Genomic DNA, 17,913 nt, shown 5'->3' with positions numbered 1-17,913 from the left:
GCCTATACCAATCACAAAAAAGTCCCGCAACGCATCGTTCAGGAACTCGGCAAATTCGCACGGTCCTGCAAGTCTTCTTAGGTTGGCGACATACTTCGCTACATCCTGGCCCTCCAGGCGGCGGTGTGTATACTTGGCCGTTAGGATGCTCTCCTTTGGTTTGAGATGTTCCCGAATCAGCGTGTGCAGCTCTGCATATGATTTCTCCGTTGGTTTCACTGGTGCAAGCAGATCCCTGATGAGGCCATAGACCATGGACCTGCAGCTGGTCAAGAGAATTGCCCTGCTCTTTCCCTCCAGCTTCTCGTTGTCCAGATTGTTGGCCACGAAGTACTGGTCTAGCCGCTCGATAAAGGCTTCCCAATCTTCACCCTCTGCAAACTTCTCTAAGGTACCAACAGCAGCCATGATTGCGTGAAAGTTCTTAATCTGTTGCTCGTCGCCAATTGTTATGTCTTTAATACATATATAAAGACTCCACAAGGCTCTGTACTGTGCTTAAACTGATTGTGGCCTTAGCCCATTTATTTCAACTCCAGAGTGAGGCCGCAGCATGGTGGGCAGCCTTTTATATGGCCCTGCACACCTGGGCAGGTAACCCCTGGGCCCTCCAACAGTAGTGCCCTCTGGCGGTACATCATGCCTGTTTACATAGCTAATACATAAAGTATACATACATAACAGGAAGGAAGGAAGGATTGCCGACGATACAAAGGTGAGAGGAAAAGCAATGTGTGAGGAGGACACACAAAATCTGCAAAAGGACATAGACAGGCTAAGTGAGTGGGCAAAAATTTGGCAGATGGAGTATAATGTTGGAAAGTGTGAGGTCATGCACTTTGGCAGAAAAAAAATCAAAGAGCAAGTTATTATTTAAATGGAGAAAGATTGCAAAGTGCCGCAGTACAGCGGGACCTGGGGGTACTTGTGCATGAAACACAAAAGGATAGTATGCAGGTACAGCAAGTGATTAGGAAGGCCAATGGAATAAGGTATTGGTGAGGCCACACCTGGAATACTGCGTGCAGTTTTGGTTTCCATATTTACGAAAGGATATACTTGCTTTGGAGGCAGTTCAGAGAAGTTTCACTAGGTTGATTCCAGAGATGAGGGGGTTGACTTATGAGGAAAGGTTGAGTAGGTTGGGCCTCTACTCATTGGAATTCAGAAGAATGAGAGGTGATGTTATTGAAACGTATAAGATTATGAGGGGGCTTGACAAGATGGATACAGAGAGGATGTTTCCACTGATGGGGGAGACTAGAACTAGAGGGCATGATCTTAGAATAAGGGCCCGCCCATTTAAAACTGAGATAGTAGAAATTTCTTCTCTCAGAGGGTTGTCAATCTGTGGAATTCACTGCTTCAGAGAGCTGTGGAAGCTGGGACATTGAATAAATTTAAGACAGAAATAGACAGTTTCTTAAACAATAAGGGAATAAGGGGTTATGGGGAGCGAGCAGGGAAGTGGAGCTGAGTCCATGATCAGATCAGCCATGATCTTATTGAATGGCGGAGCAGGGTCGAGGGGCTGTATAGCTCTCTCCTGCTCCTATTTCTTATGTTCTTATGAAGGAAGGAAGGAATGAAGGAAGGAAGGAAGGAATGAATGAACGAAGGAAGGCACTACAGAGTATTTACAGCACAGAAACAGGCCATTCAGCCCAACAGGTCCGTGCCGTGTTTATGCTCCACACCAGCCTCCTCCCACCCCTCTTCATCTCACCCTATCAACATATCTCTCTATTCCTTTCTCCTTCATTTGTTTATCCAGCTTCCACTTAAATGCATCTCTGCTATTTGCCTCAACCACTCCCTGTGGCAGCGAGTTCCATATTCTCACCACTCTCTGGGCAAAGAAGTTTTTCCTGAATTCTCTATTGGATTTATTAGTGACTATCTTATATTTATGGCCTCTAGTTCTGGTCTCCCCCACAAGTGGAAACATCTTCTCTATGTGTCTGTGAATGAGTTTATTATATATCCAATTCCTTTTCGAAAGTCATTACTGAATCTGCTCCCACCGTCCTTTCAGACAGCGCGTTCCAGATCACAACAACTCGCTGTGGAATAACATTCTCCTCATCTTCCCCTCTTGTTCTTTTGCCTGTCACCTTAAATCTGTGTCCTCTCATTATCAACCAGTCGAAACAGCTTCTCTTAATTTACTCTATCTTGAACACCTCGATTAAATCTCCCCTGAAGTCTTCTCTACTCTAGGGAGAACAACCCCAGCTTCTCCATTCTCTCCATATAATTGAAGTCCCTCATCCCTGTAACCATTCTTGTAAATCTCCTCTGCATCCTCTCCAAGGCCTTGACATCCTCAACATTCATTTTGCTATCAGTTAAGTTTGAGGCAAAATTCACTCCTGTGCCATAGTAGAGAGTATTGGACACAGCAAATATCACTGCGGATGAGAATTAACACTTGACAGTTGGCAAATGGGTGAATACCACCCTGTATTTACAATTACATATTCAACCGCTGAACTAAAAGCATTGCTGCTTTCCCAAAAGATCAGTTGATAGGTTCACGGCCCAATTTTCGGGAGGAAATTCCAAAGTTTAGGGCCAAGACAGCTGAAGGACAGAAGCAAATTCAGCAACGATGCACCCCCTGGTCAATCCGATAGATCCGTGGGGGGAGGGGGGGCGCCGTGGGGGTAGGGGTATCAGATTGTGGGGTCTCGCACACATGCAGTCACACACACCGAAACATACGTCAATCCCCAGGATTGGGCAGATAACCGGTGGGCTTTCCCAGGGGAATGGGCAGAGGTTAAGAACACAAGAAATAGGAGCAGGAGATGGCCATTTGGCCCCTTGAGCCTGCTCCACCATTCAATAAGATCACAGCTGATTTGGTACCGAACCGCACCGATCAGGAAGATCCCAGGTCCGACCCCCGGTCAGTGATCAGTTAGCCGATTGTGGCCAGAGCCCCAGTCAGGGTGCTGAAATGGGCCTTCACGCCCCTGAGCTGGGGAGCGTAGGGAAAGCAGCCAGGGATACTAATAGGCTGGGCAGCCTCCTCCAATGCTGTAAGATTCTATGGTTCTGTGAAGGAGGTGACACTCTTGCACGTGAGGAGGTATCCGAGGACCTGCAATTCTCGTAAATGCCGTGGGTATTCTATGGCAAGTGACCTCCTGACTCCCCAAAGCCTTTCCACCCATCTACAAGTCAGGAGTGTGATGGAATACTCTCCACTTGCCTGGATGCGTGCAGCTCCAACAACACTCAAGAAGCTCGACACCATCCAGGACAAAGCAGCCCGCTTAATCGGCACCCCATCCACCACCTTCAACATTCACTCCCTCCACCATTGGCGCACCATGGCTGCAGTGTGCACCAACTACAAGATGCACTGCAGCAGCTCACCAAGATTTCTCTGGCAGCAACTTCCATAACCTGCGGCCTCTACCACCTAGAAGGACAAGGGCATCAGGCGCATGGGAACACCACCCCCTCCACGTTCCCCTCCAAGTCACATATCATCCTGACTTGAAAATATATCGGCCGTTCCTTCATCGTCGCTGGGTCAGAATCCTGGAACTCCTCCCTAACAGCACTGTGGGAACACCTTCACCACACGGACTGCAGCGGTTCAAGGCGGCGGCTCACCACCACCTTCTCAAGGGCAATTAGGGATGGGCAATAAATGCCGGCCTTGCCAACGACGCCCACATCCCGTGAACAAATAAATAAATATTTAAACAATTCAAGGGCTGCCCAGGATCACTGTAACAAGAGGAACGATGAGGGGAACACCTGCCATCACTTTCTCTCAACACCCTGCCCATGACCCATTGCCAGGCCTCTGCCATGATTGAACTCTGCTGCATTAATTGGTGCACTGTGTAACCATGGAAACCACCTAGACAAAGACCACACGTGGTTGCTCCAGGCAACACACCCCGGAGCGCCAACACGTTTCCCCTGAGATTTCTGAAGACCCTTTGACAAATCTCAAAAAACCACCATTATTGTCCAGCGGAGCCAAGGGAAAGTTCTGGAAAATAAAATGGCAACACCAGGTGTAATGTATTTGCTTCATGGGTTCTTTGCTTAAGAATTCATAGCAACACATTGCTATTAAGAACTAGTTGGTTTATTAACAAAGGTTTAACAATCACACTACACATTACCAGTTCATCCATCAAGCTCACAACTACATACCTCATCGTGGATCCCCCGAACCCAACTGGCTGGGGTTTTATTGAGTCTTGTGAACATCACGTGACTGGCTAAGCCATTCCCAACTCAACAGCTCTACAACTATTTTAAACTAAACTTTAAATCAAGTGCCCCCTTTTGGCAAAGGCGCTAGAATCCATACATTTAGAAATTAACTGGGAACTTTGCTAATCAAATTAAAATTTGGTTGCCGGGGGTGATGATACACTCCAGTCCCTCCGGCGCCCACCTCTCGCAGAAGTACGCGAGCGAACTGGTGGACACCCACCAGTTCTACAGACCTGTGAGCACCCTCAGAGGTGCATACATCACTCCGGGTGTCGGAAATATAAAGAGAGAATGCGCAATCGTTGATAGCCAGCACCTGGCGGAGAATGATGAGTGAACCGGGATGAATCAGGATGAATCAGGACATGCTCAAAATAAAACAAAGAGGTGAGTCGAGAAGAAGAGGCCAGTGTTGTCATTGTGTCCCTGATTTGCCGTATATTATACTGACCCCACACACAGGTTGACCTTTCCAGTTCAGATGGAAGGTCACAAGCCTGGGGTGAATTGGACCCACCCTCCTTCAGCTTTCGCACCCAAAGTGCTCCGACCTTCGAACCCTCAGGAATTTGACGTAGCTGGGTGCTGAGATGCCGCAGTGAATCTGCCACTGGAGGTACAGAGCTCTGGTCAGATCCCGTCTGGAGTAACCGCATTCAGTCCTGGGCTCCGCCCCTCAGGGAGGATATATTGGCCTCGGAGGGCAAATTCACCCGAATGATACCCGGGGCTGAAAGGGTTAATGAGGACGGGCTGTACAGACTGGGCTTATATTGCCTTGAGTTCAGAAGATTAAGGGGTGATCTAAGCGAGGTGATTAAGATGATTAAAGGAATTGATAGGGTAGATCGAGAGAAACTATTCCCTCTGGTGGGGGGAGCCCAGAACAAGGGGGCAGAACCTTAAAATTAGAGCCAGGCCATTCAGGAGTGATGTCAGGAAGCATTTCTTCACACAAAGGGGAGTGGGAATCTGGAACTCTCTCCCCAAAAAGCTGTCGAGGCCGGGGGCAATTGAACATTTTGAAACTGAGATCGATAGATTTTTGTTGGGCAAGGGTTACAGAACCAAGGCAGGTAAATGGTATTACGATACAGATCGGCATTGATCTGATTGGATGGGGGAACAGGCTCGATGGGCTGAATTACCTCATTTGTTCCTTATTTGCTCTGTTCAGCCGTGGCTCAGTGGGCAGCGCTCTCGTCTCTGAGTCAGAAGGTTGCGCGTTTAAGTCCCACTCCAGGGATTCGAGCAGCTGACACTCCCAGTGCGGTACTGAGGGAGTGCTGCACTGTCGGAGGTGCCGTCTTTCGGATGAGGCGTTAAACTGAGGCCCTGTCTGCTCTTTCAGGTGGATGTAAAAGTTCCCATGGCACTATTTCGAAGAAGAGCAAGGAAGTTCTCCCTGATGTCCTGGAGCCAATATTTATCCCTCAACCAACTTCACTAAAACAGATTATTGGGTCATTATCACGTTCCTGTTTGTGGGAGCTTGCTGTGCACAAATTGGCTGTCACGTTTCCTGCATTACAACAGTGACTACACTCCAAAAGTACTTCACTGGCTGTAAAGCGCTTTAAGACGATTTAAGATGGAGGTCGTGAAAGGCGCTAGAAAATGCAAGTCTTTCTTTTCTTTAACATGGAACTAAAGAAGTCCCCCCCTCTACTGTCAGAAAACCATTACTGCGGCAATTCAATGCACTTCACAGGTCCAGCCTTTATCCAAAGTTACACCAGGAACATTAGCCAACCCTTCCTCTTCCCGATGGTCACTGATTTTAATGGTGGAACATGCTTCAGTAATCATCCCCACAGATCTTGCCTTACTAATATATACTTGGTTACTCAGGGATCTGCAGGCTTTTCAATCAGCCGTCTTTCGGATGAGATGTTAAACCGAGGCCCCGTCTGCCCTCTCAGGTGGATGTAAAAGATTCCATGGAACTATTTTGAAGAAGAGCAGGGGAGTTCTCCCCGGTGCCCTGGGGCCAATATTTATCCCTCAATCAACATAACAAAAGCAGATTATGTGTCCATTATCACATTGCTGTTTGTGGGAGCTTGCTGTGCGCAAATTGGCTGCCGCGTTTCCCACATTACAACAGTGACTACACTCTAAAAGTACTTCATTGGCTGTAAAGCGCTTTGGGATGTCTGGTGGTCGTGAAAGGCGCTACAGAAATGCAAGTTGGAGCGGCGGCAATGGCGGCGGTGAGGTGTTTTGGGCGAGCGGGCAGCTTCCAGCGCCCCCTGGCGATCCTCGGGTCCGGTTTTACGTGGGGCGCGGAGCAGTACCGCCCGGGAGAGCTGCACCCGGTGTGCAACGCCCCCGGTTGTGATACCGGCGCGAGCTTTGACTCCCGTCCGACCCGCAATGTGCCCCCCAGTGACCGCCTGGGAAATCAGAGTGGTCCAATGATACCGGCTGCAGAGAGGTAAGTAATGCTGTCCTAAGGTAAGTGTGATTGTTTTCTCTTTTATTTTATTTTGTGATTTAGGTTGTGGTGGTGTGGGAAATGTATTGGGAATGTTTTTGTGGGGTTTTTCAGGGTTCCCACTCCCCCAACTCCACCCCCCAAAGCGTGTCTCGGAGCGCTCCCGGCCCGGCTCTTTAGCTCGGGAGTTTCCCACACTAGTGCCCCAAGAGAGGTGTACAACGCCTGTCTTAGCGCCCACACTCAGGGCCCAGTTGCCCAATTTTGCTGACTGAGGTGCAAACGTTACCATCCCGAAATCATCAAAGCCGAAAATCCAGCCCTCTTCTTTTTGAAATGAGGTCAGCGAAGTTAGGCCGGAAGACGTAGAAATCTACAGCGCAGAAGGAGGCCATTTCGGCCCAGCGACATGGAATAAAGCACGTGCAAAAATGAATTGAAAGCCGCTATTCAGGAAGGGCCGCGTGACTCAAAGAGCGAGAGATGTTTGAGACATTCTGCCTGCGGGAAGGAGAGGCCACAATACCGGAGACATCATCATCATAGGCAGTCCCTCGGAATCGAGGAAGACTTGCTTCCACTCTAAAAATGAGTCCTTAGGTGGCTGAACAGTCCAATACGAGAACTACATTCCCTGTCACAGGTGGGACAGATAGTCGTTGAAGGAAAGGGAGGGTAGGACTGGTTTGCCGCATGCTCCTTCCGCTGCCTGCGCTTGATTTCTGCATGCTCTTGGCGACGAGACTCGAGGTGCTCAGTGCCCTCCCAGATGCACTTCCTCCACTTAGGGTGGTTTTTGGCCAGGGACTCCCAGGTGTCGGTGGGGATGTTGCACTTTATCAGGGAGGCTTTGAGGGTATCCCTCTAACGTTTCCACTGCCCACCTTTGGCTCGCTTGCCGTGAAGGAGTTCCGAGTAGAGCGTTTGCTTTGGGAGTCTCGTGTCTGACATGCGGAGAATGTGGCCTGCCCAGCGGTCGCTGGTGGTATTTTTCCAGTGACTTGAGGTGTCTACTGTACATTGTCCATGTCTCTGAGCCATTCAGGAGCAACCAGCAAGCACCTGTATCCTGGGGAGGGGCAGTGGGAACACGCAAGTGCTGACTGGCCTTTTCCTTGTCCCGTCTTTCCTCTCCTGTTCCACAGTCTCTCTCTCTCTCTCTCTACTTGTCGCTCGGTACCTTCGAGCTTGCTCAGCGCTGACTATTTTCCCTGCAGACTGCCACAACGGCTCAGAAATACCAACAGGTCTTTTTTTTTTAATTGTAAAAAAAAAAGCTTTCTCTGTTTTTCCGCACTGTTTCCTTCTAAGAACATAAGAAATAGGAACAGGAGTAGGCCATATGGCCCCTCGAGCCTGCTCCGCCATTTTATACGATCATGGCTGGTCCGATCATGGACTCAACTCCACTTCCCCGCCCGCTCCCCATAATCCCTTATCGGTTAAGAAACTGTCTATCTCTATCTTATTCAATGTCCCAGCTTCCACAGCTCTCAGAGACAGCGAATTCCACAGATTTACAACCCTCTGAGAGAAGAAATTCCTCATTTCAGTTTTAAATGGGCGGCCCTTTCCTCTAAGATCATGCCCTCCAGTTCTAGTCTCCCCCATCAGGGAAACATCCTCTCTGCATCTACCTTGTCAAGCCCCCTCATAATCTTATACGTTTCGATAAGATCACCTCTCATTCTTCTGAACTCCAATGAGTAGAGGCCTAACCTCCTCAACCTTTCCTCATAAGTCAACCCCCTCATCTCCAGAGTGAACCTTCTCTGAACTGCCTCCAAAGCAAGTATATCCTTTCATAAATATGGAAACCAAAACTGCATGCAATATTCCAGGTGTGGCCTCACCAATACTCTGTATAACTGTAGCAAGACTTACCTGCTTTTATACTCCATCCCCTTTGCAATAAAGACCAAGATACCATTGGCCTCCCTGATCACTTGCTGTACCTGCATACTATCCTTTTGTGTTTCATGCACAAGGACCCCAAGGTCTCTCTCTCTCTCTCATGGAATGTAGATCCAAGTTTTTGCATGCGGTTGCCATGGAGATGAATCCAGGACGCTGAATTAAATATCTCAATCGGACGGGCGTCCTCTTTAGGCGAATGGCTGGGCCGTTTACAGCGAGGACCTGTCAGCTTGCCACTGCCCCCTATCTGCCGGGCATGAAGACTGAAAATTCAGCCTGTAGGGAGAGCAATTCAGCCAGGCCTCTGTTGCGGCGTTAATCTAGGCAGGGTGGTACTTTTAGCGCCTTGAAAAGGTTTTGTGCCTCTCTTCTGCAGCTACGTTCGCGCCAGGGTGTCCCTGGAGATGGAGCATGCGGTGTCCACTGGTACGCTCGCGGCCTTCCGCCAGAGGTGGGCGCCGGAGGGACTGGAGTGCATCGTCATCCCCGGCAACCAAATTTTAAATTGAGTTTCAAAAGTTTTATTTGTCAATTTATCTGTTCGAGTGCTTTAAAGTTTTACACAAAATAGTTGCCGAGCTGTTATTGAGTGTCTTAACCAGTCACGTGATATTCACAAGACTCAATAAAACCCCAGCCAGTTGGGTCTCGGTCATCCACGATGAGGTGTGCAGTTGTGAGCCTGGTGAATGAACTGGTAATGTATAGTGTGATTGTTAAATCTTATAAACCAACTCGTTCTTAATAGCAATGTGTTGCTATGAATTCCTAAGCAAAGAACCCATGAAGAACCCAACATTACACCTGGAACCATCCCCTCTCAAGGTCAATAATATCCTCCCCACGATTGGACGTCTTGGCCCCACCTGAGGTTTCGCCTGCACCTTATTACACCAACAATACTATCTCCTGTTGGCTCCAAATGGTCCAATGGACCCAAGCTATACCGACCAGTTGATGGCTGCACACAGCGACACCAGTATTTCCGGCCAGAATGGAGATGATTGGGTAATTCCCCCGTCAATCACACTTGCCGTCAGTGACCGGGATTGATTTTATGCACGTCATTTGTATTTTGTAACTATCCTCCACTCACTGCATTGCGCTGGAGAAATAACCCGGCTTTTATCAGGAGATGTTGCTGCGGTTCCGGTCATGAGCTCTGCTTGCTGCAGTGCATAGAGTATCTGATTAAATAGACACTGTAGACTATTTGCTGCAGTGTATAGAGTCTCTGATTAAATAGACACTTTAGATTGTTTGCTGTAGTGCATAGACTCTGATTAACTAGACACTGTAGACTGTTTGCTGTAGTGCAGAGACTCTGATTAACTAGACACTGTAGATTGTTTGCTGTAGTGCATAGAGACTCTGATTAAATAGACACTGTAGACTGTTTTCTGTATTTCAGAGATTCTTTTTAAATAGACACCGTAGACTGTTTGCTTAGATTCTTTTAGACACCATAGACTATTTGCTGCAATGCATGCAGATTCTGAGTAAATGGATTCTGTGGACTGTTTGCTGTATTTCATAGAGACTCTGATTAAATAGACACTGTAGACTGTTTGCTGTATTTCATAGAGATTCTTTTAAGTAGACACTGTAGACTGTTTGCTATAGTTGCGCTTTGTAAATAGACTCTGCTTGATGTAAGTTAGACTGTCTGCTGTTGAGTCTTGCCATAAGACTCACCATGCCTCCTACTCACTGGCTGACACAGTGGCCTAAATAGACACTCTGCCCCATGGACGTTAACAGACACTGAGGCAAATCAGCGGAGGAATGAACTGAGCGAATTCAGGACCAACAAAAAAAACAACACAATTTCACCATCATTTTACACAAAGGTTTGACGAGAAGAAAGTGTGTAGAAGGTTTCACTTGCATTCACTGAGTGAGGGGACCAGCTTAGGTCGACAGCAAGGTAAGATTTTCAGGAAACGCTGCTTTAGTGCTTTTGTGCTATGACGTGGCTGGTTGCCTGAAAGTCATCAAAAGATAACAAGAAAATTAACCAAAAAAAATGGGGAAAATATTTTTAAATCCCCAATTTTTTCTTGTCACAAAAAAAAGAAATTTCAATTATATTTTTTGCGATATTTTACGATCTGAACATTGGGTGAAACATGTCAGCTGGCTTTTAAAACATACTGGGGTTTGTTTTTGGGGTGGGGAGGGAGGGATCGATCAAATAATAGGACGAATCTCCCAGCTGACAGAGCGTTTCGTTATTTATTGATACCGGTGGACGTCCTGTGGCATTGCTTATTGCCGTTTCCGGTTCAGCTGGAGGGAGCTGGTGATGTTTAGCTGTTAACCCGGGACTGCCTCTTTAAGAGGACTGCTCTGGCTGGGCCAATGGTTGTGAAACGTTTTGCCCCGTGGGGCAGCTGATTGTAACTGGTGGTAAATTTCAGGCTGCGGAACAACCTTCTGCTTAAGGTTGTTTTGCATTTGTGTGTGACACTTGGAGTGTGATGGGCATGGAAGACCATTACAGTGTCTTTTTAAGACCAATTGGGTGTCGCATGCCTTTACCCAGCAGTTCTAGATGGACAGAGGAGGGGGTGGTTCATTCACAGTGGTTTGACTCATTCAACCCACTGCAGGCAATATATTTCCAAGTCAGAATGATGTGTGAGTTGGAGGAGAATGTGGAGGTGATGGTGTTCCCATGCACCTGCTGCCCTTGTCCTTCTCGGTTGTAGAGGTCGCAGGTTTGGGAGGTGCTGCCGAAGAAGTCTTGGTGAGTTGCTGCAGTGCATCTTGTAGATGGTACACACTGCAGCCACGGTGCGCCGGTGGTGGAGAGAGTGAATGTTGAAGGTAGTGCATGGGGTGCCAATCAAGCGGGCTGCTTTGTCCTGGATGCTGTTGAGCTTCTTGAGTATTGTTGGAGCTGCAACTCATCCAGGCAAGTGCAGAGTATTCCATCACACTCCTGACTTGTGCCTTGTAGATGGTGGAAAGGCTTTGGGGAGTCAGGGGTTGAGACCCTCTCTGCAGAATACCCAGCCTCTGACCCGCTCTTGTTGCCACAGTATTTATGTGGCTGGTCCAGTTCAGAGGTCACTGGGGCAGGCTGGGGAATTCACATTACTGAACCAGCTCACAAGAAGATTCTGAGGGGGCTTGACAGGGTGGATGCAGAGAGGATGTTTCCCCACGTGGGGGAATCTAGAACTAGGGGGCATAGGTTCAGAATAAGGGGTCTCCCATTTAAAATGGAGATGAGGAGGAATTTCTTCTTTCAGAGGGTGGTGAATCTGTGGAATTCTCCAACCCAGAGAGCTGTGGAGGCTGGGTCATTGAATATATTTAAGGTGGAGATAGACAGATTTTTGAACGATAAGGGAGTGAAGGGTTATGGGGAGCGGGCAGGGAAGTGGAGCTGAGGCCAAGATCAGATCAGCCATGATCTTATTTAATGGTGGAGCTGGCTCGAGGGGCCAAATGGCCGACTCCTGCTCCTATTTCTTATGTCCTTATGTAATTACTGAACTCAACTTCCCAACTTGCTCTGGTGGGAATTGAACGCCCAACCTGTGGGGTGTTAGTCTAGCCCCATGACTGCTGCCTCCCCAGATACCCACAGTGAGATTGGTCATCCTCAGTGTGACAAGGGCTATTAGTTATTTTTTCCCGTTGAAATTTTGGGGAGAAGGGACATGGGAAACGTTGTTGTGAGTGCAGACTCGATTCTCAACCACCAACGCCCACCACACAGAGCAAAATACCCAGGGGTATTTGAAAGCCAGTAGACCTCGGCACCCAACACTCAGAGGAACATTCGACACAACTTGTCTTTAAAGAGAGAAATCTACATTTCCATGCGTCTCTGTTTTGTATTTCTCTCATTCCGATTTCTTCTCCGCAACTCTACCGTCATCTCACTCCCCTCCCACCTCCTCAAGGTGCTGACTCCTTGCTGGCGTAGGGATCCCGGGAAGATGAGCAGGGGGAACTGACCATAACCCAGTCACATGGTCATTCGTGATGTATCAGTCTAGATATGGCCTCTCCGTATCTGAACTCCATTCACCCGCTCTTCAACATCCCCAACCAGGCTCGGCCATTGGCGTGGCAAGTTAAGCGGAGTTTAACTCGTGTATAAACCTTGCCCGCACCTCACCTGGGTGTAAGTGTCAAGTACTCTCGGAGGATTCTTCATTCTGTATTCATCCTATGCTCCGTTTGAGATGGTTGCGGTTGATGAACCATTTTAGACAGAGCTTTACACTTCCTAACTCATGCTGTACCTGCCCCAAGAATGTTTGATGGGACAGTTTAGAGGGAGTTTTACTCTGTATCTAACCCGTACTGTACCTGCCCTGGGAGTGTTTGATGCAGACAGTGTAGAGGGAGTTTTACTCTGTATCTAGCCCGCGCTGTATCTGCCCACGGATATAGGGTACTGTTCCCCTTGGTTAGTGACAGGGACTTACTCAGAAGGCAAACGCAGCACTCACCCAGCAAATAAACAGTCAATATTTGCTGCCTCAACCATTCCCAGCATGACCAGACCATGACCGGTCATTCCAACATCTCTTACAGGGTAACTATTTTACAACCGAGCACCGGCAGGCTTTGCCTGATTGGCCCATGGCAATGGGTAATTGTGATTGGCCATGTGGCAATGGGTGGTGCTGATTGGCCACGTGCCAATGGGTGATGCTGATTGGTCACGTAGCAATGAGTGGTGCTGATTGGCCACGTGACCATGGGTGGCGCTGATTGGCCTGTGCTGATTGTCCATGTGGCAATGGGTAGTGCTGATTGGCCACGTGACCATGGGTGGCGCTGATTGGCCTGTGGCAATGGGTGATGCTGATTTGCCATGTGGCAATGGATGATGCTGATTGGCCACGTGACCATGGGTGGCGCTGATTGGCCTGTGGCAATGTGCGATACTGATTGGCGGTGACACTAGTGTATGGAGCAGCCAGCAAGGAATCAGACCCCTTTACATAGCAGGTTTGAGGATGTATTTCCCCCCCCACCCTTTGCGATCCAATTTGGAAAAGTTGGAATTTGAAATCACAATGAACACCAACGCTGCAATTAGTGGCGAGGGGTAGTGGAACAAAGAGCACACGGGGCTGGATTTTTCCTCTCGTTGCTGCCTCAGTTTTTCCCCTCTGAGCGACGGCAATAGCAGCGGTGAGCTCTTCTGGGCGGGCGGCCAGCTCCCCACCGGGGTTTTCGGGGCCGGTTTTGGCGGGGCGCGGACCATTACCGCCGGGAGACACAAGCCGGTGCGCATCGCTCCTGGTTTCAACACCGGCTCGATTTTTGGCTCCCGCCCGATCCGTGCGCCCCGCAGCGCCCCCTGCTGGTACCACCTGTGACAGCTGGTGCAGTGAAGTAAGTGATGTTCACCTCAGGTAAGTGTGATTGTTTTTTATTTTATTTTTTGCAATTTATGTTGTGGTGGCGTGAGGTATTGGGGAATGTTTGTGATGGTTTTTTTTTTCCCGTTTATTTTCTCCCCAGGTCTCTCCCAGCCCTAAGAGAGGTGTGTAACGCGTCCCTTAGCGTCCCACCCCACACTCCGGGCCCAGCTGCCCAATTTTGCTGACTGAGGCGCAAACTGTTTCCGGGTGCAAACTTTACCGCCTGCCGCCATTACCGCCCTAAAAGCCAAAAATGCTTCCCCTTTTCTTTCAATGGGATATTGCGTAGCGAGGTAATGTCCCATTGAAACAAGCTGCGCAACCAATGTGCCTCACTTTGGGGCCATAATTCCGGGTGCTCTGCGGTGCATGGAGCCGAGGGTCTGGGGGAGGGGAAGGCAGGTCTGTGTTGAGTGACGGGAAATTTTGGAAGTGGGAACGCACAAAATCATCATCTTTGTTTGTTATAATTTATTGGAATCTCCAGTCTATTACCATAATTTATCATGCATCTGTATTAAATTCTAATTATCATCCTCTTGTAAACAGGAGAGACCCCCTGGAGTAATCGCCGTGGCCTGGAATGGTCGCTTCCCTCTGTCCGTCCCCACCCCGCCCCCCTCCTGCTAACTCGGGCTTAATCCCCGCATGAAAAGATCTCACCCGTTTAAGGTGCCTGCTGCACGTGGGCACCTCAGGGTGTGGCTGTGTGTGGAACTGCAGCGTCTGGCCACCCACTCAGTTTGGAGCAGTAGGGTGGGCTTGATGGTTGAGGAGGGGGGGGAGAAGGAGGGAGAAGGAAGGAAGGAGGGAGGGAGGGGAGAAGGAAGGAAGGAGGGAGGGAGGGGAGAAGGAAGGAAGGAGGGAGGGAGGGGAGAAGGAAGGAAGGAGGGAGGGAGGGGAGGAGGGAGGGAGGGGAGAAGGAAGGAGGGAGGGAGGGGAGAAGGAAGGAAGGAGGGAGGGAGGGGGGAAGGAAGGAGGGAGGGAGGGGGGAAGGAAGGAAGGAGGGAGGGAGGGGGGAAGGAAGGAGGGAGGGAGGGGAGAAGGAAGGAAGGAGGGAGGGAGGGGAGAAGGAAGGAAGGAGGGAGGGAGGGGAGAAGGAAGGAAGGAGGGAGGGAGGGGAGAAGGAAGGAAGGAGGGAGGGAGGGGAGAAGGAAGGAAGGAGGGAGGGAGGGGGGAAGGAAGGAAGGAGGGAGGGAGGGGAGAAGGAAGGAAGGAGGGAGGGAGGGGAGAAGGAAGGAAGGAGGGAGGGAGGGGAGAAGGAAGGAAGGAGGGAGGGAGGGGAGAAGGAGGGAGGGAGGGGAGAAGGAAGGAAGGAGGGAGGGAGGGGGGAAGGAAGGAAGGAGGGAGGGAGGGGAGAAGGAAGGAAGGAGGGAGGGAGGGGAGAAGGAAGGAAGGAGGGAGGGAGGGGAGAAGGAAGGAAGGAGGGAGGGAGGGGAGAAGGAAGGAAGGAGGGAGGGAGGGGAGAAGGAAGGAAGGAGGGAGGGAGGGGAGAAGGAAGGAAGGAGGGAGGGAGGGGAGAAGGAAGGAAGGAGGGAGGGAGGGGAGAAGGAAGGAAGGAGGGAGGGAGGGGAGAAGGAAGGAAGGAGGGAGGGGAGAAGGAAGGAGGGAGGGAGGGAGGAAGGAGGGAGGGAGGGGAGAAGGAAGGAAGGAGGGAGGGAGGGGAGAAGGAAGGAAGGAGGGAGGGAGGGGAGAAGGAAGGAGGGAGGGAGGGGAGAAGGAAGGAAGGAGGGAGGGAGGGGAGAAGGAAGGAAGGAGGGAGGGAGGGGAGAAGGAAGGAAGGAGGGAGGGAGGGGAGAAGGAAGGAAGGAGGGAGGGAGGGGAGAAGGAAGGAAGGAGGGAGGGAGGGGAGAAGGAAGGAAGGAGGGAGGGAGGGGAGAAGGAAGGAAGGAGGGAGGGAGGGGAGAAGGAAGGAAGGAAGGAGAAGGAAGGAAGGAAGGAAGGAGGGAGGGAGGGGAGAAGGAAGGAAGGAAGGAGGGAGGGAGGGAGGGGAGAAGGAAGGAAGGAAGGAGGGAGGGAGGGGAGAAGGAAGGAAGGAAGGAGGGAGGGGAGAAGGAAGGAAGGAAGGAGGGAGGGAGGGGAGAAGGAAGGAAGGAAGGAGGGAGGGAGGGGAGAAGGAAGGAAGGAAGGAGGGAGGGAGGGGAGAAGGAAGGAAGGAAGGAGGGAGGGAGGGGAGAAGGAAGGAGGGAGGGAGGGAGGGAGGGAGGAGAGAAGGAAGGAAGGAAGGAGGGAGGGAGGGGAGAAGGAAGGAAGGAAGGAGGAGGGAGGGGAGAAGGAAGGAAGGAAGGAGGGAGGGAGGGGAGAAGGAAGGAAGGAAGGAGGGAGGGAGGGGAGAAGGAAGGAAGGAAGGAGGGAGGGAGGGGAGAAGGAAGGAAGGAAGGAGGGAGGGAGGGGAGAAGGAAGGAAGGAAGGAGGGAGGGAGGGGAGAAGGAAGGAAGGAAGGAGGGAGGGAGGGGAGAAGGAAGGAAGGAAGGAGGGAGGGAGGGGAGAAGGAAGGAAGGAAGGAAGGAGGAGGGAGGGGAGAAGGAAGGAAGGAAGGAAGGAGGGAGGGAGGGGAGAAGGAAGGAAGGAGGGAGGGAGGGGAGAAGGAAGGAAGGAAGGAGGGAGGGAGGGGAGAAGGAAGGAAGGAAGGAGGGAGGGAGGGGAGAAGGAAGGAAGGAAGGAGGGAGGGAGGGGAGAAGGAAGGAAGGAAGGAGGGAGGGAGGGGAGAAGGAAGGAAGGAAGGAGGGAGGGAGGGGAGAAGGAAGGAAGGAAGGAGGGAGGGAGGGGAGAAGGAAGGAAGGAAGGAGGGAGGGAGGGGAGAAGGAAGGAAGGAAGGAGGGAGGGAGGGGAGAAGGAAGGAAGGAAGGAGGGAGGGAGGGGAGAAGGAAGGAAGGAAGGAGGGAGGGAGGGGAGAAGGAAGGAAGGAGGGAGGGAGGGGAGAAGGAAGGAAGGAGGGAGGGAGGGGAGAAGGAAGGAAGGAAGGAGGGAGGGGAGAAGGAAGGAAGGAGGGAGGGAGGGGAGAAGGAAGGAAGGAGGGAGGGAGGGGAGAAGGAAGGAAGGAGGGAGGGAGGGGAGAAGGAAGGAAGGAGGGAGGGAGGGGAGAAGGAAGGAAGGAGGGAGGGAGGGGAGAAGGAAGGAAGGAGGGAGGGAGGGGAGAAGGAAGGAAGGAGGGAGGGAGGGGAGAAGGAAGGAAGGAGGGAGGGAGGGGAGAAGGAAGGAAGGAGGGAGGGAGGGGAGAAGGAAGGAAGGAAGGAGGGAGGGAGGGGAGAAGGAAGGAAGGAGGGAGGGGAGAAGGAAGGAGGGAGGGAGGGAGGGGAGAAGGAAGGAAGGAGGGAGGGAGGGAGGGGAGAAGGAAGGAAGGAGGGAGGGGAGAAGGAAGGAAGGAGGGAGGGAGGGGAGAAGGAAGGAAGGAGGGAGGGAGGGGAGAAGGAAGGAAGGAGGGAGGGAGGGGAGAAGGAAGGAAGGAGGGAGGGAGGGGAGAAGGAAGGAAGGAGGGAGGGAAGGAAGGAGGGAGGGAGGGAGGGGAGAAGGAAGGAGGGAGGGGAGAAGGAAGGAAGGAGGGAGGGAGGGGAGAAGGAAGGAGGGAGGGAGGGAGGGGAGAAGGAAGGAGGGAGGGAGGGGAGAAGAAGGAAGGAGGGAGGGAGGGGAGAAGGAAGGAAGGAGGGAGGGAGGGGAGAAGGAAGGAAGGAGGGAGGGAGGGGAGAAGGAAGGAGGGAGGGAGGGGAGAAGGAAGGAAGGAGGGAGGGAGGGGAGAAGGAAGGAAGGAGGGAGGGAGGGGAGAAGGAAGGAAGGAGGGAGGGAGGGGAGAAGGAAGGAAGGAGGGAGGGAGGGGAGAAGGAAGGAAGGAGGGAGGGGAGGGGAGAAGGAAGGAAGGAGGGAGGGGAGAAGGAAGGAGGGAGGGAGGGGAGAAGGAAGGATGGAGGGAGGGAGGGA

General features: G+C 51.2%; 1 protein-coding gene across 1 annotated transcript in view; it reads right to left on the bottom strand.

The window, feature by feature from the left end:
• Positions 1–17,913, bottom strand: part of LOC139255456 (A-type potassium channel modulatory protein KCNIP2) — a 137,410-nt gene that overhangs the window by 97,672 nt on the left and 21,825 nt on the right. The window contains exon 2 of the mRNA XM_070873936.1: positions 10,491–10,586. Coding sequence (XP_070730037.1) covers positions 10,491–10,586 — 96 coding nt within the window. The remainder of the gene's footprint in view (positions 1–10,490; positions 10,587–17,913) is intronic.

This window comes from Pristiophorus japonicus, chromosome 3, assembly GCF_044704955.1.
Source record: "Pristiophorus japonicus isolate sPriJap1 chromosome 3, sPriJap1.hap1, whole genome shotgun sequence".
In the NCBI taxonomy this organism is placed as follows: Eukaryota; Metazoa; Chordata; class Chondrichthyes; family Pristiophoridae; genus Pristiophorus; species Pristiophorus japonicus.
Note: the sequence above shows the minus strand (reverse complement) of the source record. Positions and strands in the feature narration are given on the sequence as shown.